General features: G+C 34.2%; 1 protein-coding gene across 3 annotated transcripts; it reads right to left on the bottom strand.

Moving 5' to 3' along the window:
• Nucleotides 1–69: 69 nt before the first annotated feature.
• LOC108204670 (E3 ubiquitin-protein ligase BRE1-like 2) lies at nucleotides 70–15,332 on the bottom strand. 3 transcript variants are annotated; one of them, XM_017374221.2, is made up of 22 exons: nucleotides 15,178–15,332; nucleotides 14,722–14,814; nucleotides 13,586–13,656; nucleotides 13,209–13,424; nucleotides 10,569–10,730; nucleotides 10,397–10,484; nucleotides 10,089–10,304; nucleotides 9,535–9,702; nucleotides 9,017–9,210; nucleotides 8,836–8,919; nucleotides 8,611–8,730; nucleotides 8,357–8,543; nucleotides 8,123–8,283; nucleotides 7,799–7,870; nucleotides 7,609–7,685; nucleotides 3,688–3,882; nucleotides 2,257–2,329; nucleotides 2,079–2,165; nucleotides 1,848–1,985; nucleotides 1,575–1,777; nucleotides 1,337–1,499; nucleotides 70–485 (listed from the first exon to the last, which is right to left on the bottom strand). In XM_017374221.2, the coding sequence occupies exons 4-22, from the start codon at nucleotides 13,314–13,316 to the stop codon at nucleotides 354–356; spliced, it is 2,628 nt and encodes an 875-aa protein (XP_017229710.1). In that variant the 5' UTR covers nucleotides 13,317–13,424; nucleotides 13,586–13,656; nucleotides 14,722–14,814; nucleotides 15,178–15,332; the 3' UTR covers nucleotides 70–353. The 3 variants fall into 3 exon arrangements, with proteins under 3 accessions (XP_017229710.1, XP_017229712.1, XP_017229711.1); XM_017374222.2 differs by having other exon boundaries at nucleotides 157–485; nucleotides 1,337–1,496; XM_017374223.2 differs by lacking the exons at nucleotides 13,586–13,656; nucleotides 14,722–14,814; nucleotides 15,178–15,332 and having other exon boundaries at nucleotides 10,569–10,774; nucleotides 13,209–13,347.
• Nucleotides 15,333–21,271: the final 5,939 nt, after the last annotated feature.

The following is a 21,271-nucleotide window of genomic DNA, read 5'->3' on the forward strand; positions in this document are numbered from 1 at the left end:
CATGTATTTGCAAACACCCCTTGAGCGAATAAGAAACAAAGATATCTTGGAAAAACTTGTTGGCCAAAAAAAAAAAAAAGATATCTTGAAAAAACTTTGAGCTACCAACTGCTACAGAAGTGAGGTTCACTAGTAATTTCTACCTTTCCATTCAGCTAGCTAACAATTCAGATGAACAATTTCATATACATACATCATAAAGATATGTTAACAATGGAGAACTAACATCAGCATTAGCAACTGCACAAGGGATACAAGACTATCCCTTTTCTATATCAAAGAGAACTAATTGTGTCTGTTTCTTTGATTTGATACAAAACCGACTCCACAGAGACCCACAGTTGGAAGCTCTTTTAGATCTTCACAAAACGAACATCACTTTGTCCAAATGCAGTTCCACAACCTGGACACTTCCGATGTCGGATCTCTAGATTTCTTTGAATGCAGGGATTGCAAAATAGATGATAGCACTTGACAATAACCACCTGCCACATACAAAACAAATCCAATCTGGTCACCAAAGGTGCTCGCAAGGGAAATGCCATCCAAACCCCCCCACCCACCCACATCCTGAATCAGTCGGATATTACATGATGCTTGTCCAGTATCTAAATCACCGCCAGACAGACTGATAACAGAAGGTACTGAACCTCCTAGATTAAACTGATCATTAAATGATAAAGACATGGATCTAATGTAGGCTTGAAAATCTAGTGCAATGCTTGTACCCATTTTATTACAATCAACTCTATTAATAATACATGTGCAGCGCATTTTGTGTACATGTTTTTCGGCCAACATCACTTGTGACAACTTAATTCTACCACTTGCTATACCGAAGTTCATACTTCGTCCATTCCAGCTATTTGGCTAGCACGTTTTCATCCAATTCATATTTCCAAGACTACATTTTTATCATATATGTTATCCTTGCCCCTTAAAGTATTGTCATGAAAATAAGAAATTAAGAAGAAAACCCGATATAATGTGCTCTTACTTAACCATATGTGAACTTCAGTATTGCACGGGGTAGGTTTAAAAATGTAGTATTGCAAGTGGTATATCGGTTATGCAAGTATATGTAACGCAATTTACTCTTAAGTATAATACTATGGACGATTTTTACGACTTTCTTTTTCTGGTTCATATAGGGTCCGCAGAATAGTGCGGATGGATGGTGCCGCATTATATTCAAGACACATAAATTATAAGAGTTTGGAAGCGACATATTCTCATTAGAATATAATTTTGAAGAATCCACTTGTTCAAAATAGAGCTACACAAGTGATTCTATACAGATTGAATATAAACAGAGATGAAAATGATGATAACATACCTCTTTAGGTCTATCAAAACACACTCCACATTTGAGAATACCCTTGCAATCCTTAATTTCATCCTGGAGCTTCTGAATGGCAGCCTCCCCAGTTTCTGAACTAATCTCATCCACTTTTCCATTTAGTTCAACGAGCTCATCATCAAGCTTCTTCCTCTCACTTCTGGTTACAGGAACTCAGTGAGTTAATGAAGAATTAAGGCATAACATAATTAAAATTTCAGGCAGAAAAACAAACTTTTCAATGTCCAGTTCCTTTTGAATTTCGTCCCACTTTCGCTGGACCTGCTCATATTCCTTCTCAGACGAGGAAACTGCAGATTTCAGCCACTTCAATTCCTTCTCAGCATCTGAAAGTTCCCACCTTGCTTTTTCCAAGTTTACTGCAAGTTGTCTATCCTCTTGAGTAGATGTCAAAGCTTCCACAATTGAAACTTTCATCTGCAAGTTAATATCATTTCAGGAATATAATTAACAGCTAAAATATTTGTCAAGCAAGATGAATCCTTACCTGTTGTTCACCATGAGCTATCCTCACTTTCAAAGATTCCAACACTGCACTGACTTGTTGAAGTTGCTTTGCCAGTGCTTGCTTCTCTGAAAGTAGGAAATTTTGTGCCTGCTTTGTCTTCACACTCTCGGAAACCAGCTGAAGTACAAGAAAACCTTACTAATGTTATATATTTTAGCAGCCAGAAGAAATACTGTTTCAAATAAAGTAATCTCATGAACAGAAGATGACCTTAATATTGTATTCATCTCTCTCAGTAACCTGCTGTACCAAATGTTGGTTTTGTGTCTGCATATCTTCATAAGCTTGACCAATAGTCTGAATCACAGAAATGGGGAGTCAACAAACAGAGAATGGATACACAAGCTCACGCTTAAAAAAAATAAACTTTTTCTAGCTAATCTTTTACCTCGATCTCAGATATATAAGCCTCCGTCTCTCCATCTTTGATTTTGATAGCCTCTGTGAGCTCCCGAACATCTCTGCAGTTATTAGCATTAATTTGATTAATTTGCAGAACAAAATATATCTACAGGGGCCATCGTGTATGCCTCCCAACAGAAGCAGATAAAACAACACATGAACAGTGAGTTAAAAAAGTGATATTAACATTGAAAAAACTTTTTATATGCACCTAAGAAACATTTAATTTTCCCATACAGTATTAAAATCCAGTCCAGATAACTTAGCATCGGTGAATATAAGTTTGATGGTTATCTGGGAAAATGTCCAAGTATTATTTAGTAGGAAGTTCAGAGGGCGGAGTCTTATTGTCTATATGCATATCGATGAAAAGTGTTTCATGTCTTAATTCTTTTAGAGCGCACTAGGCCCAGCCCCATAAACTCATGAATAGATTAATTTAACCTGTTTCTCATGATCTCATCGCCACTAGTTCACCCCCAGAATATTACCCACACTATCATCGCAAGGGACAACCCAGAACCAAGATCTGGTGTTCTAGTTTAGAATTAGACAAGTGAGTTTTTCAATAGACATAACATAATGATTATAACAGACCATGTAGATTACCAGATGACTCAGAGTTGAAGAGTTCTCTAGAAAGAGAATAACTGCTTTCAAAGTGGCACCACTAAAGTTCATAGCATCATGAATTAAAAAGCCAAAATAGCAGTGCATTGGATATGAACCCGCCCCATACTTCAAACTAAAAACTGTCGTATCTCAACCAAACTCCGGCATCAAAACTTTGTCCATAAATATAACATAATAGTTAAAATATCAGCGTACACCATAGGAACTCCTGGGTACCGCATAACTCCGCCCCTGTTGACAGCTGGAGGACTGCTTATGCTTCTCTCCTTATGTAACACCAGCCAGAACCTATTCAATACTAAGCATGTGCTACCATAACCCATATTAGCACTATTTCTACTAAGTGGCTCTTTTTATCAGTAACATCCGCAAGTCCCTGATTCTCCTCGACCTAATATTCCTAAACTAAAAGATTAAAAAAGTTTTACTCATAGACCAAGCACAAGAAGATTTATTTTAAGCTAGACTCAGCATTACCGAGTGAAAAGAATAGTTAAGAGGCATTAAACTTCGAAACAGATAAAACAAGGAAAAACAACTCTGCTTATATTTTTCAATGTCATACTGACAAGTAATATCAACAGTGACATTGAACATTTCATATTGACAAGTTCAACTCTCCCTCATCTACATATAATAAATGGTTGAATATAAAAATGTCACTTTGCTTATAAAAATTAACCACATTATTAAAAGATATAATTGTTCATGTAGCAGATCAGAGACAACCAGATATGAATGCTTGTGTCTGATTAAATAAATAAATAAAAACCAGAAACAAGACCTTTCAACAGCATCAAGTTTGGCCCTCAAATCAGCTATTTCAGATTCTGCAGCAGATAATCTTTGTAGGCAAGCTGCCTGTGCTTCATTTGCAGCTTTCACCCTCAACTCTAAACCGTGTTCTTCTAAAGCATTTCTCAAAACAGCTGCTTGAGAAAGAGCTCTTTTCTCTGATTCTTTAATTTCCCTCACATCTCTGAACCAGGGAGAATAAATATATAATAAGTGCATCCATGGAGGAATAGTGATACGAATTAAATTAAATTTTAACACTTGTTCAGCAATATACAATCTTATAGCTCATTAACTATGACAACAGAAGTACATCAGGCCATATGGTCAGCTCTCTTTTCCTTCCTCTGAGAAGAAATATATATAAATTAATGCTAATATGAGCTGGAATGCTTCTAACATCCTGAAATTTAACCAAATGTGATAACATTACAATTACATTTGCTGCCACTTCTACCTCTATTATTTAGTAATATTGTACCAGAAATGCATTTGTACCACCTCGTGGATCCATATTATGTAGTGAAGTTCAATCACAAAAACATAAATATTCAAACACATCCTCCACTGACTCTGAGGCATGAACCTTTGAGCTCTTGTTACCAAGAAAAGAAAAGTAACCACTAGGCTACAACAAAATAACACATCTTAACAATCATATAGAATCATCAGCAACATGTGCATTTTCTAAAAAAATTATTATTACAGTCGGTTACTATGTTCACGTCAGAGAAATGAAGCAATGATGTCCAACTAGTCATACATACATATTTTACATTTCAGTTGCCACAATCTACCCAGGTGCAGAAGTATAAAACGAATTTATCTTTTCACTTTTAAACTCCTATATCATGTATGCCAAGTTTTTTTCTCGGAAGTCAACATGGCAATAAACAGTCTGAAGTTCTAACGACTTTGCTGTTACATGTCGATGACTCTTAAAAGAATCTAGATTAAAGACTCAACAAAATCCTAAAAATATGTTAGATGTTTCCATTCTGTGTAATATCAAGAATCTAAGTATCATTAAATAAATAAGTTATTATGCAGTGAGAGAAGCATCTGTAACAAGGAACCCTAGTGATCCTGATTCTATCCTGGACTAGCAAATGTCTGACTCTAAACTTCTGTACTTTAAGTCAATTGTAACTGAGTTCATTTACCCATCCCTAAAAAAAGTGCCAGATGAGATAGATCTGGGTGAACTTTAAAACATGTTTCATCCTATATTTTAACTAATCAGGGTGGGTCGAAAGAGCATGTCATGACTGTGCTGTCAGGATACCAATACATATGATTGATGTATAAGCTTAAAAAACACAAGGGGGAATAAAATATATTCACACGCGGTGCAAAAGATGCGTCTGAGCGAAAATTAATTCATTAAATGAAAAGATAATAGATATATCAGGTGTGATTATGTGCATTGTTTCAACCTAATATCTATTTTATAAACGGTATTTACACTCTTGTAATCAATAAAACAAGGGATATCAACCTCTCCATTAAAATAGGTAGAACGGACTGTAAGTAAGTTTGAATATTGTGCTTAATGCCTCTTAATTGGGTAATACCATTGAAGCATGCTTATCATTATTTTTGAAGTAGGCAACTAGGCATTAATGTTCTTCTAATTTATAGGTAAAATAGGACACATCTCTGGTTTTGGGTATCTAATACTTAGCTGAGATAGGAAATTATATTTTTAGTGTTTGCCGCCGTAGAAAGTACATATGAAATCTCAATAGAATATTGTGTTAGCTGCTTAGAAGAATTGAGTCAATAATAACTAGCAACTGAAATGACTGTCCACTAGGATTGACTCTCACTTGCCCTGCTACATAATTACAACACAGTTAGAAGGATTTGTTTGAGTTTATTACAACGTAAAAGTCTGGTTGAATTTACAGATATTTCCTATTAGCTATTCTAGCCTTATTTATCACTCATAAACTTCTAATATGACACTTACTTTCGTAGGGCAATTAGTAAGTAGTAATTTCGGGTAAGAGAGGAGACAGAACAATCTTGAGAAAAACATAATCACGTCTGTTAATGTCACTTCAGGCTTTCAAGTAATTCATGTGTTCACTCGTATACCTAAGCATGCATCGTGAATCTACCTAGCATTCTATGTCATAAACACTCACCTCATTCATAACCCGTTTTTGATATCTCATGCCATTGTTATCACCGTTTTCCAAATCCACTTACCCTTCAACTTGAATATAATATTAACACTCCTGCTTGGCATCTCATCAGAGCATGTTCTAGTCTTCTGTCTGATTCCTTATTATCATGCCAACCAATGAGCGATGACATAATGTTACAGCAGAGTAGTTTTATAGCTTTTTCCTATGAACTCTGATCAGAGTCCAAAGGCATGCACATCTTCTTGAATTCTATGAGGCTCATACTAACTATTGCACTGCTAGATTATTAAAACAAATGGGGTTTTCTGAAAGAGAAGAGATTTTCAGATTTCGCATTATAAACGATGACAAAAGATTGGTCAAGTGGGTTGATCATCTAGGCGACTAGCCTAAGTACGCGACTTAGTTGGAATCCAAAACTACCTGAACATGAAAATAATGCATTTTGGAGGAAAACATATGTTATTATAACACAAAAAAAAAATTGGGAACATAACCAAGATTGACATTTTGAGACTTCAGCTAATAATACAAATTTAGTTAAGAGAACGCGCAGATAGACGCAGATTGGAATACTACTGATATTCCAGAATGAAATGCCATAGAAGAGATGCTGGCAAATACTTTCAAGAAAAAAAAGTTGATGAGCAAAAATAGTTTAAGGTATATTGGTCAAGATCATCTCATCACACAACTATTGAAGAATCTAGTTTATCATACATGTTGGCAAAAGGGAGCTAGGATTATAAAACATAAGGTTTTAGATGGTAAACAAATTACTCGAATAGCTATAGAGCCAAGGAAATGAACCACACAACCCACATCGTATTACATATACTTTATGCACATTGCACAAATTTGCCATAGATGATGTGAACTTGGAAGGCCTAAAAAATTTCAACATAAACTATAATAGATTTTAATATATATTGACTAGAGGCTTTTGGAAAAGAATGCTAGACATTAATCAATGTGGCCTGCAAATCCAACAATATACCCACAGTACTCCACTAAGACCCTTAACATACATTCTCCCCCATGTCATAAATCTCACCAACATACCCTTAACATACATTCTCCCCCATGTCATAAATCTCACCAACATTACATGATTACTATTTATACTATCATAAATTATCTTCAATTAAGTTTCAGGCATGGACTAAGCGAACTTGAAGACCTAGATGAATAATGGACAGTCATCAACCAAAAGAAGGGTAAGAATATGCACATAGGGACCTTCCCTAAACAATGCTGCTGATATGGGAGCCTTGTGCACTTGGTATGACCTTGTAGCAATCAAGATTCATAATAGTAAGTGAATCAAGATTCATATTACTACGTGCATCAATGTCTATTGTTAACTGATTCATATTAAAACTTAAAGCTAAAAACTCGGTAATTTGTGCAAAAACATCTGTGAACAAAATACTGCACATTCAGATATACACAACTGTAGTAGCCACCTTGAACATTGTAACAGGTGACGAGCCACTCAATACATTTCTTCTTTGTTCTTTCTAAAAATGACATACATTAGAGATTTATACTCGTAAGCTAGACTGGTCCTTTTCTAATTATTATCAGGAGTACAGACTATCTATGAAACAGTAAACAGATCACTACCCACATCATAAATCCCCATCACTATTTTTGCCTTGACGTAATTTAACGGGCATTTTCTTTATAAAATTTACTATGCAAAAACGAGGAACAGATGTCCTTAAGCGAGATTAAACAACAGCTCACATATGTACCTATTGTCATGTATTTGTTGTCCTAGCATGTCCAGAAAAATTAGCAATTCCTGTTTCTCCTTCTGCAATTTCTCACTCTGCAACAAGTAACAAAAACAGCATCTGTTAAATCAGCATGACTGACACAAATGATACATATACAAAAATATTTGCAGGAACAAATCATGATGAACAAGTTCATATAACTTACAACTTCCTTCAGAGATTTGATTTTAGCCATTTGCTCAGTACATTTAGCTTCCAAATTCTTCTTTTCACTAGTCTACTAAAAACAAAAAAGAAGGGTCAGTTTCAAAGAAAAGGCTCAGCAAAAAATTCAGCATGTTACTATTTGCTGGCACGTCAGTTTGGATGCACTTCTCTAAATTTTGGATTGTAATTAAACATGGATGATTTTGCAAGGTAATATACATATTTTATGCTGACAAGTGACCTAAATTCTTTAGTGGTCCACAAATAATGACTTGGTACTGAACACCAACAAGAGCAGCATAAAATCATAAAAAGACGTAACCTTTTCATTCAATAAGGTTTTTAGTGACTGGGCATTTTCACGTAAATTAAGGGCTTCATCAGCTGTCTCCTTCCACCGAGTCAACTGAGATTCCATCAGTCCCAATTCTTTAGAAAGAGCCGATGCCATCACATGAAATTCGGTCTTAATATCTTTTCTTCCTGGAGGAGATAATGTTTGTTAGAAGCATACTTTAACATAACTGAAGATTGATAACAAGATAAATGATTAAACCTGAATCTTCCAAAGTTTCTTCCATTTTAATCTCCAACTCATTATTCTCAGTGACACAATTTTGCAATTTCTGCTCAAGTTCCGCAATCTTAGATTCAGCATTACTAATTCCAGTTTTCGCAACATCTACAGCTTCTGCTTTTCCATTTAATTCTTTCTCCCTTCTCATGACCAAAGACCTGTCAGCCTGGAATCAACTTTTATAAATATATCATTCAAACAGAAAAAGTTTGCATATAGCATTGAATCTTCACCTGCAGTGTATCTGTCAACATTTTGTACCGTTCTGCTTCGGCAGACCAATGTTGGAGCTGGTCATTCAGTGAAGTATATTGCCGGGATGAATGGACATACTTATCATCATTTAGTTCATTCTACAAGAACACCATCAATAGTAAAGTTAGAGATGTTCAACAATTTTTTGCCAAAACAAAGGTATTACATAAGCAAAAAAGGAAGGGAAAAAACAGACAGACAACCTGAAGAACTTGCAGCTGTTTGGACAGAATTAAATTATCCTCGTGTGCATCTTGTAGCTCAGTAAAACGATCAGCTGCCAATATCTACATGGAAGAGATGAATGGTATTAGCAACATACCAAGCATACGTGTGCTTTTGTCAGAGTAAAAAAACGAGAGAGTTAACTTCAGATATACACACCTTTGTTTCCTCAATTGAATCTTTCAACTCTCGTAAACCCATAGACTTATCTCTATGCTTCTCTGGTGACAAACTTCCATTAACGGCCCCCGAAACAAGACTATGCACACTAGATGCCGCATCCTTCTGCATTTTAAGGTTAACCAGTCTTCTTCTACTTTCTTCGAGTTCAGCCATGCTCTCTTCCAGCTCACCTTTTGGCAAGGCCGGGCATTTGTTAAAAACAGAAAAAATAACTAAAATACATGGCTCTAAGATATATATAAGCTAGAGACTATGAACAACCTCTAGATATGAGTGTCCTAATATTTGACCTTTGAATTTTTGTATCTTTTAGTCTGTACATGGCAGGTAAGCACATGATTTATGAATGTTATTTAAAGTTTAGTACTGAACAAAACACATGTAAAGCAAATATTTAGCGTCCGGTGGAACTTGATTTTTTATCAAGACTGAACAAATGAAAGGGTGCATCATTTAATGTTTTGACAACAAATATCTCAAGGAATATGAGAAACCTGAGAGACGTTTAATATCTAATTGATCCACTGAGTGACCACCAATACAAGCCTGAACCTCATCAGCATATTCCTTATGCTTCAAGTGTAAAATATCAATCACCTCACGCAGATTATTAGCCTCCTCTTTCATCATATTGTCAATCTTAGACAACTGCATAACAACATCTGCATATCCAGATTGTAACAGAGCAAATTGTCAATTCGAAAGTCTTGGAGAACAATATCTAACATTGATCTAAGATATACAAAATGTCCCCTGATTAGATTTAGTCCTGATAGTATATGGTACTTTTCCAGAAGTTCAAGCAGCTATTTTTAGAAGCATGGCCCATTTATATAACTAGTTAAAGTTTTGCCTTTTTCTCTTTGTATTGTTTTCTTGTGATATTCAGAATAAAAAGTAAACCCTTATGTAGTTATCATAGGTACCAGGCTAACTTTTGAAACAAAAATATTCCGGAAGCAACAAAAGCAGCTCCATAATTTAGTGTGTGATATTGAGAGAGATGGTTATAAATAATAAAAAAAATTCAAAAGGCAAGTTCCCTGACCTTCCCTAGATGGCTTCCCAAGCAAAACCTGACTTATGCTTTCAGCTTTGTCTCTTTGTGCCTCAATAGTATCATGCAAGAATTTCATCATTTCTAGAGTTGCAGAATGGCGAGAAGTAAGGGCTTCTTTAATATTTAGAGATCCATCACTGCCACAGCTTAATTCTAACAATCTACAAAGAAACATCTCCTCTGGGGGGCATGATGGAACTGAACCTAGATTACACATACAATACAATTATTCTACGACTTTACTGGGAATCAGGGATCACCGATATCATGCAAAACAGATTAAAATTATTAAAAACCTCTGACACGGTCTGCATGATCCAACATCTGCATCGTACTTTTCCCTGCCCCGGCACGTGCGCCAAGAAAAATTAAATCATCAACCAACTGCATCAGAAGAGCAAGGCAAAATTAAAGAAATAAATTATATAGTGACCCCCGGATAATGAGACCTGCAAAAGATGAAGCAACCTGATTCCATAGTTGGTTCACTGTGATTAATATCTCGTCATATGAGGCCTGTTTGTCCTTGAGTTCTTTTATTCTGGCTTCAAGATTGTGCAACTCATGCTTCTGTACATCTAATTTCTGAACAAGTTTCTGATTCCGATACTGAAGAACTGCTGCACTAACCTGCCAAGTCGGGACTAGTTCATTCACCAGAAGATTACGCATAACTATAAGAGCAAAAGGCGTTACTTTTGTAGGTGAACAGTAGAAGAAATCATAGTGAAGTGTGTGTATCAATACTTGACATTGTTATCACATTTTCATCAAATATATTAGTATGTACAGATAGTCAAAAAGAATAGTGCATACTTGAAATATTGTAGCATGGTAACACTAATACTAGTTCCCTTCTAATTAAATTTCACAAGTTTGCACTGAAAACATACATTACACAGAACATGTGATAAAATTTGCGAACAAAAATGAGGTCGTATCACATTTTTTGACCAGTGGTTTGTTATTCCTAAGTGTCTAATAACAAATGGAAGCTGGTCCACAGAACAGTCGAATGTCTGCTCGCGCATAGAAAAAGCGCTGGATGATAAAAACCTAAGAATGAGTCATTTTTCCGCAAGAAGACACTGTAGCCCTCTGCATTCACATAAAAAATTGAGGGTTAAGGCCATCCAGCGGAAAAAAAGCGCTGGTAGTATGACCCATAATAAATATGCCTTTCACCTAATTTGTTATATGTATACTGTCTTTTTCATACTTGTTGTTAACACTAAACCATGTTTTATAAGACTTGGTAGAAAGTAGGAATGGACATTCATGCTTGATTACTGTGATCAGTCTCTAGTTTATATTGGTACGAAACGGGAGGAAGAATGTATGAAAAAGTACAAATATTTACCAACAATTATTTTACCCCTTAGTCTGGGTAAAGCTTCCTAAGTATACATTTTCCCCTCTTAAGTTAAAAAAAAATTACACCCGACATGTTTGGTCTTTGTTAGAACCATTCGAATCCTCGCACTACTTCATTCACACCACTCCATTTTATTCTTTCCAACCAACAACCCTTTTCTATTTTCCAATTTTTAGTATTCTTCAAAAATCATTTTGGCAACAAAGCCTAATTTCTCGGAACTCACATTACAGTCCATCATTCAGCTATCAGTTCTCTACAACTATCCTAATTCCTCAGTTGTTAATTCCAGAATTAACAACCAAGTCAAACCTTCTGCCAACTCACGTTTTTTTTTGGCTAAGTACTAACGTCACTTCTCCATTAACTCAAGCATGAAAACAACCAATCATTGGCCCTAGTTCAGCCACAACCTTCCGCCAGACCACAATTACATTATTAATCACCATCTTATCTTATAACTCTGCTACACAGGGGCGGCACCAAGGGACCGCAGGATGAGCGACCGCGCAGGGCCACCAAAAATATAAGGCCCCCAAATTTATTAATTCCATGTATATTATATACACATATTGAAATTTACAAAATAGTTAGTTATACATTTCAGAAGTGCTGTTGATGATTATTTTACAAAATATGCAAGAAGAGCATATCTTTTCAAGTGAATTTTAATTTTTTAAGTATGGATCTTGTTTATAATGTGTTTATAATGTTCATTTTATTTTGAAAAAGATTATTTAAATTTATATTAAAGTAAAAACTAAGGCCCCTAGTTTGTAATTCCGCACAGAACCCCCAATAATTTTCCCCCGCCTCTGCTGCTACAACATCTTCATTTGGTATAATGTAAAAGTGGCAAAAAATTGGACACTCCTAAATGGACATGTCCACTCGGACACTTAGTTTGGGACTTTAGGTCATGAGCATGTACAATTTTCAAAAAGTCCTGAGAATGACAATCGGACATGTATCAATGTCAGAAATCTCAAGTCGAGCCTGAATAAAAACGTCTTCAATTAAAGTTAAACTAACCAATCGTCCAAACTCCAATCACATAACTACTTCATAGACCCTTAATTAACAAAAACCAAATGAACCTTTAACCTTGATATCAGAATGGGAAAGAATGAGAATATGAGGAAAAAGAATATCAAAAGAGCAAAAGTCAAAGTACAATACCCTATCTCGCTACAGGCTATGATCTAGAAAAATAACCCCTGGAAGCCCTTCAATATGCACACATGGAGCAACTTAAATCATAATCCCATCCACATTGAATGAAGCCAATTAACTAAGAGGATCTTTCATAATCCTACTCTTCATCTCAAGCCCGATTGCATAAAAAAACGTGATCTCCTAAAAAATCTTTAACTCGACCTTCTTTCTAACTTGAGTTGAACAAGCAAAAGGAATTTTTTTCAAAAACACGCATCTACAGAGTTCATGCGTATGAATTAATAAACCAAAATAAACAAAAAGAGCTCAAATACAAGCAGAATATAGAATAGCTTCATCATCTAGGGAATAAATATGATAAACCAAGCTACTGATCAGGAAAAAACTATACTTTGACCATCAAGGAGATATAACTTAATCTCATAATTTTACATTAACAAACTGTATTAGCTGTGTAATGATCATGTAAAGTTTCATTTTCATATATCACAATAGTAATTCTTGATACAAATTTATAATTATATAATATCAAGGCAACAAGAGAGGAGGGGGCTTACAGATTTGTTGTTATCTGGGGAATTAGTTGAGTGGCGAGCCATGGGCAATGGAAGAGAGTCCAGACGGGCTAGCTTTTTCTTTGGCTCATCTGAATCTGTGTTCTCCATTAAAGCCCTTCAGCAAAGCCCACCATCACATACAAACCAATCCAAATTCTAAATTCCACCCGAGTTCCCGTAGATTATGTCTTAAAAGCTAGCTGATGTAGCTTTCGTCTGTTTGTTTTATTATAAGATATATATACCTGATTAGTTGCAGTGTGACATACAGTGTTCCTCGTCCACTAAATATAAGATAACTAGTGATATGGAGATTAATTATTTCAATTAATAGAGCAGTAAGCAATTCTGTGCACATGTTTGTTCATCGATATTACCTTTTCTAGAATAAATATTTGCTCCTGTTGGCCTTTAAAACTATACCACTAGGCAAATTGCAATGCCGAACCTGCAAAACACATAATAGCATGAAACTATTTAGCATAAAGTTAAAAATAGTGAGCCTAGTTATATTGACCATCAGTAACGTAAGTATCTCGTAAATTCATTTAAGTTGGTTAGACATGCAAACCATCTTGATACAACAATTTAATAAAAACATAAATACATATACGGTGTCGACCAAGAAAAAAAAATATTTCCAAAACAAATCAAATATTTATCTTTAGTTACTTCAAGTGTCACATGCTTTAGTACTTTAATTAATACACGGAATACACGTTATTCGACAAACATAATAACGTAATTATTTGGGTAGGGGGATACATTGTGTGAATAATAATATAAATATAAGTTTGATTTTATGTATGGCAATATCTAAACAGAACTAAAAATTTAATGCATGAGTTAATCATCTAATACACAAAAAATTAAGTTCAACACTTTCTTAGACAACATTACTGCTTTGCTTTTAGGTATGTAGTTATTTAACAAGAACTTCAAGTACAATTTGTGCATGAAGATAATATTACCTGGGAATCCGACACACGAGGATATGTCAGGTAACCCAAGAATCGCTGATTCCTACCCAAACATATTTTTTATCTCAAATTTAGTAATGTGCATGAGACTGCTTTTATTAAACACATGTAATCCCTAGTAACTAACGACATAGTTGGAAGACTTGCTTGCAAGATAGTATTAATAACAATCATAAGACATAACAATCAAACATATATATTCACCTTCATCCTGTGATCCTATTTAAACATTCTCTAATCTGGAATGACACGACTCGTGAGATTGATGATCAATTGTGAATCTCCGATCTCGTACACCTTTTACTCGTGTATTAGTGTGCACGTGTATATCGTCCATCGAATATATATTTAAACAGATAACGCAAGATTTATATCTAAATCTACTAACAAAACGTATAAGATAGAATAATAAAAGAAGTAAGCAATTAAACCTGCATGAGTATGCATATAGGTCATACGATCCTAACAGCAACAATAACACTTAAACCAATAGAAAGTTTATAGAACTACCAAAAATAAGCCAAGAATGATACCGTTTGAGGAACTTCTCAAAAAATGGCCAAGTATCCCCCAAGTTCCACCTCACCAATACGAAGTCGGAAATAATAATGTTATCATAAAACACCCTACATACACAATCAATAACAACAAATTAAATCAACAAATCATGAATCAACTGTATGGTTAAATTATCAGGTCCAAGCTCAAAATGCATAGTGCCAGAAGGTATTCGAGTACAAAAATCGACATTCGACAAATTATCCAAGGCTAATCTCATTCAACTTTTACTAAAAGCTTCTGTATGTGTGTAGGTGTGTGTCAGCATCATACACACACTCCCGGTGTATCTAATACTGAGGAGAGATCAATTCTATCAAACGAAACCCTAGATTGTAAAATTCAGCAACAATTGTATATAAAAACATATATATACAGGGAGTTAATTATGTATAGAGACACAAAGTACAATTAAGAATGATGAAACTTACAAGTCAGTTACGAATTACAACGATCCAGAAAGCTTCTGTGTTGTGTTGTGCTTGGTGAGTTAGTTTTACCGTGCGAGTGGTGTGAGTTTTGAAGAGTTCTTGTTTTTGTCGGGTCAGTCCTTTGTATCCTAAAACTGACCCGAACGTGTGGGCCCTGCTTTGTGATTTGGTAAATTACATATTTGTCATGGAATCTAGGATACAAAAAATATTTTCTTCAACCTCCCCAAAGATATTAGCATATAAAAAGGAAAAATGTTAGTATATTTTTGGAGGTGAATATCATCGATCACGAAAATCTTTTTTTTGACAGAACCTCGCACGAAAATCTTAATTATAAACTAGAAACTTTTTCCATAACATGCGGGTCATTAAAACTTTTGTTATTGCTATTATATTTGTGTTTAAAAATTTAATCTGAAAAATTAATTTTTATTATATTTGTATACTAGATTTAATCATAATTTAATTTATAAATCAATAAGAGCCTCTCATTTCTCTCTCCTCTCTCCTCAAAGTTAAGAGTCAGAGCAAGCCCAATGCAATTCCCTATTTTCAACCCTTAAAATATTATATATTAATGGTTACCTAAAATATTGGGGATCAAAAAGCTATTTTGCTCCAACGGTGTTCCCTATCTGATTCTCTATATTTTAAATCTATATATACAACTCAAGGAGAGAGAAAGATTGCACTAATAAATAACGGAAAAATAAGAAGAAATTTGAGCTCGTGATGACATGGAGCATATAGGGGTTGCTTTTTCAGCCCTCAAATAAGGGGTTGAATTTTCTCTCACCTAAAATTAATAGGGGATAGGGAGTTGCGTTGCAGGAGCTCTTTTTCTCCTCAACCCTCAAATCTTGTCCATGTAGATCAAATATAGGTAAGGAATGAGTGCATTGGAGATGCTCTCACCACATAGCTCTTAACTTAGAGGGGTGTATTGGATTGCGATTTTAAAGCATTTTTTTGCATTTATGAAATCCGAGGGTATTCGATTGGGATTGTTCGAAATCCATTAAAATCTTGAGTTATTCAATTGGGATTTTTAATTATGCTACAAATTCTGGTGGAATTTTAAATTATGCTTTAAAATCCGATAGTATTCGATTGGGTTTGTTTAAAATCCATTAAAATCTGATGGTATTCAAATGCTGATGGATTTTTTTGGATTTCATAAAATGATGGATTTTGTGGCATTCTTCTGCGTATTTCAAGTTTTTTGAAATTCCATCAAAATCAATGGGATTTTGAAGCATTGTGCTTAAATACTATCAACTATGCGACATTTGATCAAGAATCTGCACAAAATCAAAATCACATACAATCCATTAAAATCCATAGACTAAAAACGATCCATTAAAATCTCAATCGAATACACCCCCGTTAATTTTACACAATAAAAAATTCCTTCACTCCTCACTTCCACCTTTCCCTCTTTTTTTGTTTTATAGTGGAGCTCAATATGATTAGAATATGAAATAGAGAAGAGATTTAGAGAGTATTGTTGGAGTTTACGCTCTTAGATTTGTACTAAATTACTAAGAGCCACTTTGTTTATATTAGATTTAGGAGCCAATCAAGAGGCTTTTGGATATGCTCTAATTTTTTTTATTTTTTTTATTTTTTTTGAAAATGAGAATAAATCTCAACGAGAATCGGCAATTCACCATGATAATTCTTTCATTAAAGAAAGCTTATTATCTAACCGTCGGACATGCAAGCTTATGTGTGTGTGTGTGTGTGTGTGTGTGAAAATAAATACTTACGTTTGTGATCGTTATTACGTTATATGTAGTAAGAAGTCATTAACACACTTATTGAGGATATTATAATAGAAATCACTCTTAAAATAAAAACTAGAAACCAATACAAGTTAGTGATATTCTCAATATAATTTAGTGATATTCTCTTTACAATTTAGTGATATGTGTTGCAAAAATTGGTGAAAATCTCCAGGAGTCGGCGAAACCTCCAAATCTGTGCTTGTTATCGATTCTGGGAGTAATAACGACGATATAGATAGCGAAAAAGGTGGACATGGAAGGGTGGGAGCATGGAGGGGATGGGGCGAGGCAAAAACTGTGCGGCAGAGGAGGCGGGCGGCAGATGAGGCAACTGAGATGGCGGAGGAGATAGACAACGGATTGAAGCTGTGGTTTCAGGCGGCGTAGCTTCGCCGGAGATGTGGAAGATAACTGGAATTACAATTAAAAGGCGGCAGTGGAGGTGAAAGAGGCGGAGGAGAGGAGGCGGCGGCGGAGATGGAGGTGGAGGTGAAGATGGAGATGGCAGGGAAGATGGAGAAGGTGTAGGTATTAGTGATATGTGTTGTAGGTATTAGTGATATGTGCTTTAGAATTTAGTGATATTTGATGTGGGTTTTTAGTTTCTAGGATAAGGAGGTTTCTATGAGAGTAAGACTCTCTCTCTCTCTCTCTCTCTATATATATATATATATATATATATATATATATATAGAGAGAGAGAGAGAGAGAGAGTGGAGAGAGAAATAATTTTCCAAATACAAACCACTAAAATACAAACTAAAGAAAACTACCTCTAAACAACATCACACACCCTCCCCTTATGTGTCACCACCCACGTATGGTCCACTCAATCCACCATGGGCCCGCTAGAGCCTCGTCAAGACTCTGCACAGGCCCTGGACAGGCTCTATACAGCCTTAAGAGCCAAAATTTGGCTCCATCACGGTCCCACTAGGCCCCACTTTGACCCTACTAGGCCCACTTAGGCCCTATTTAGGCCCATCTCGGGGTCCATCCCCGGTCCCAAAAACCTTCTCATTCTACTTAATCGCATTGGTTTGTATTTACTTTGTATTTTAATGTTCTGTAATTGAGTAGGACCCTATACATACATACATACATACAAAAATACTGCAGGAAGAGTTATATGTGCGCGCGCGCACGTTTTAATTGGAATAAAATTCGTATACATTCATTGTTTTGATATCTAAATTGGAATAAAATTCATATATTATGTACATACTTTTTTGTGTGGGACCATCCTAATTATGATATTATTTTTTGACAAATATAGGTATCTCTTGATATGAATATAAATATGACTATAGTTCTTCTCAGTTTCATACATCTTGCCCATTGCATTCTAAATTAATTCTGTCTTCTCATAAAATCAGTATTCATGTATATGATGGGAAAACTAATATCATGCCTTTTTTGCATGTACTTAGTATACACTGTTGTTAGCATGGATTTACATGTCAAAACCGGTACGTATATGCACAAAGAAATATGTGTTCTAATTATATATATCGTTACTTGATATATTTTTATCATCGTTATCATAAATCTATAAAGTATCCAATATGTTATATTTGGAAAAATACATATAATGATAAATATTGATAACATTATGTATACATACGCGCTCACACACACACATTCAAATTTTATGGTAGCTTCAGTCATTGGATACATTATTTTAAGTAATTTTAATATTTTTTTTTACAGGTAGTGGCGTGAACAAGATGGACTTAATTGACATGAAGCATATAGAAGGAAATAAAATTTGTAATCGTAGTTTGCCAATTACAGGCTATTGCGAGGATTGGAATTGTCGCTACTGGTGCAATTACCAATTTTCAAAAATTTACAAATATGCGTGGTGTGTGGGTCCTAATGGACCCACAGATTGTTATTGTTATATTACATGTTAGTTGTAACCAATTTATTAAATATTTAAATCAGACAAAATATTATCTAGTATTCTTTTAAGGATTTTTAATCAATGTCGATTTTGATTGCTATACAGTTTTTATTTTTTAAATTTAATTTAACAAGGCTTGAAGTTTTGTAAAATTAATATCAAAGTTGTAACAAATATATAAATAGTAATACAATATCAAGTGAAGAAAATGGGTAAAAATCTTATCATTCTTTTTTAGCTCAGTTGGTGAAATTTTTTAAATATTTCATGAACTAAGGGGGTGGTATTGTATCATGATTTTTAATGACTTTTATTGACTTTTGAAATCTAGGTGTATTCAATTAAGATTTTTAAATACTCTTTAAAAGTAAGGAGGTATTGTATCAGGATTTTTAAAAAGTCTTTCAAAGTTTGAGGTATTGAATTACAACTTTTAAAGAGTTATCAAAAGTCAGTGGTTATTCAATGTATTAATGACTTTGATGGAAATATATAATTGATGACTTTTAATGACTTTTCATAGAAAATTGCATAAGTTTTTTCAGAAAATTGTCACGCCATTATTGATAAGATTTGACATGACTTTATCTCTCCCCATGCCACATAACTACTTGTGCCTTCAGTACAACGTAGCTATAGGAAAAAATGTAAATGAAAAACCGAGCGGGGTTCCAAAAGCAGTTTAAATCCCTAAGAGCAAGTCCAATAGGTGTGCTAAATCAAGTCTTAAATCCAAAAATAGGGAATATGGGATAAAATTGCACTTCAACACTATGCTAATGATGTGCTAAATCACTAGCACAAGCATCCCCTTCCCTATTTTTAGAATATGCTAGCCACTTCTAAACTATTTTTATCATTAAAATATTCATTTCCCTCTTTCCTCCACATCATTTCCCTCTCTCTTTTTTCCTCTTTCCCTCTTTTTTAATATTATTATAATAATAGGGAATGGATATATGGAGTACTATTGGAGCTCATGTGCTAAATCTTGTGCTAAATCACTAAGACATATTATTTTATAATATTTTTAGGGAACCTCTTAGCATAGTGTTGGACTTGCTCTAAAGTCATGTTGCTTACTAGATACAAAAATCAGAAAATATCCGAATCAATTCGACAATATATATCTGCTATTGGGTATGCAAGCAGCCCAATAGCACAGGGTCTTAAAATTTTGAGGACCACCAGTTTAAAAATTCCAGCATATAAAATTTCTTCATGACATAAAGACATAAAGGAAATCCATTTTGTTGATATTCAACTCCAGCTCCAATTACATTACTCTGAAGTCTCTTATATTTCTCTGTTACTGGTAATAATTATTTAATATTTTTATTAGGTTAATACACTTAATTATTTAATTCTCAAATAAATTTTTTACTTTTATTGCAATCAAGAATGTTATTTTTTTTTTTAAATTTTGGGTTCATTTTATTAATAGTTAAAGGAAATTTTTGATTAGTGTCGTCGTTTACTATGTCGACTTATTTGATTATTATTACTTTTATTTCTATAATTTTTTATTTCTTTTCAACTTTTTCTTGAGAAAATAAAGAGAAAGATTAATTTTAACACATAAATAAATTATTATTTTAATTTCTTTAGCACAGGGCCCTCATTTTGCTTGAGTCGTGCTTGCTTACCATACAGCAATAATACCTTGTACTCGATTTTGTAGTCGCCGGGTCTGAGAACATACACCCAACTTGGGTTATACAAGAAGATCGAGAGAGTATAGCAAAAGGTCCGGAGGGTTTCAGAGAGTTTATTTATGATTTTAATACAAGTCTATTAAAGTATTTGAAAGTTATGAATTTGTAATAAAAAATCTGTTAAAATTTTTAAAAGTCATTGTCTAGGAGTCTTAATTTTTTTTTTTGAAATCTTAAAAAGTCAACAAGAGTCATTAAAAGTCTATAAAATCCATTAAAATCATCCTCCCAAAATTTGTCATTAAAAGTCACGATACAATACCAAGTTAAACATTTAATGTATTGATTTTGGTATAAGAATAAAATATACTCATTCAATCATTTTTCAAAAAATAATCATGATTCATGACTAAATAAATAATAATGAATGTAGTTTGGAATATTCTCAACAATACTCTTTTTTATTTTTACTTTTCGAAATGGCGTCATTTCATATTTTGGACTTTGGACTATTAAGTTTGTATTTTAAATTTCACATATTGTTATAGAATAAAATTTAAATTATCTTTTATGGTCGTTGATGGTGGATGTCAAGTTTTTATGGATACAATTAATCTTTCGTGTATTGATAATTCAGACGGTTCTTAATTACGAGATGTCTGCATATCTCTATGATTATAAAACATAAGCCAAAAAAGCGTACTCTCAAATGAGGAGCGTCGTCCTTTATATCAGTGGTCATC

Source organism: Daucus carota, chromosome 1 (assembly GCF_001625215.2).
Source record: "Daucus carota subsp. sativus chromosome 1, DH1 v3.0, whole genome shotgun sequence".
In the NCBI taxonomy this organism is placed as follows: domain Eukaryota; kingdom Viridiplantae; phylum Streptophyta; class Magnoliopsida; order Apiales; family Apiaceae; genus Daucus; species Daucus carota.

What these genes read in the sequence shown, in the direction of transcription:
- LOC108204670 (XM_017374221.2), bottom strand. Translation starts at nt 13,316, where the DNA reads ATGGAGAACACAGATTCAGATGAGCCAAAGAAAAAGCTAGCCCGTCTG. An exon ending in TCATGCAGACCGTGTCAGAG is followed by an intron (nt 10,305 to 10,396) that starts GTTTTTAATAAT and finishes TGTGTAATCTAG; the next exon opens with GTTCAGTTCCATCATGCCCC. An exon ending in AAACTTGATGCTGTTGAAAG is followed by an intron (nt 2,330 to 3,687) that starts GTCTTGTTTCTG and finishes TAATAACTGCAG; the next exon opens with AGATGTTCGGGAGCTCACAG.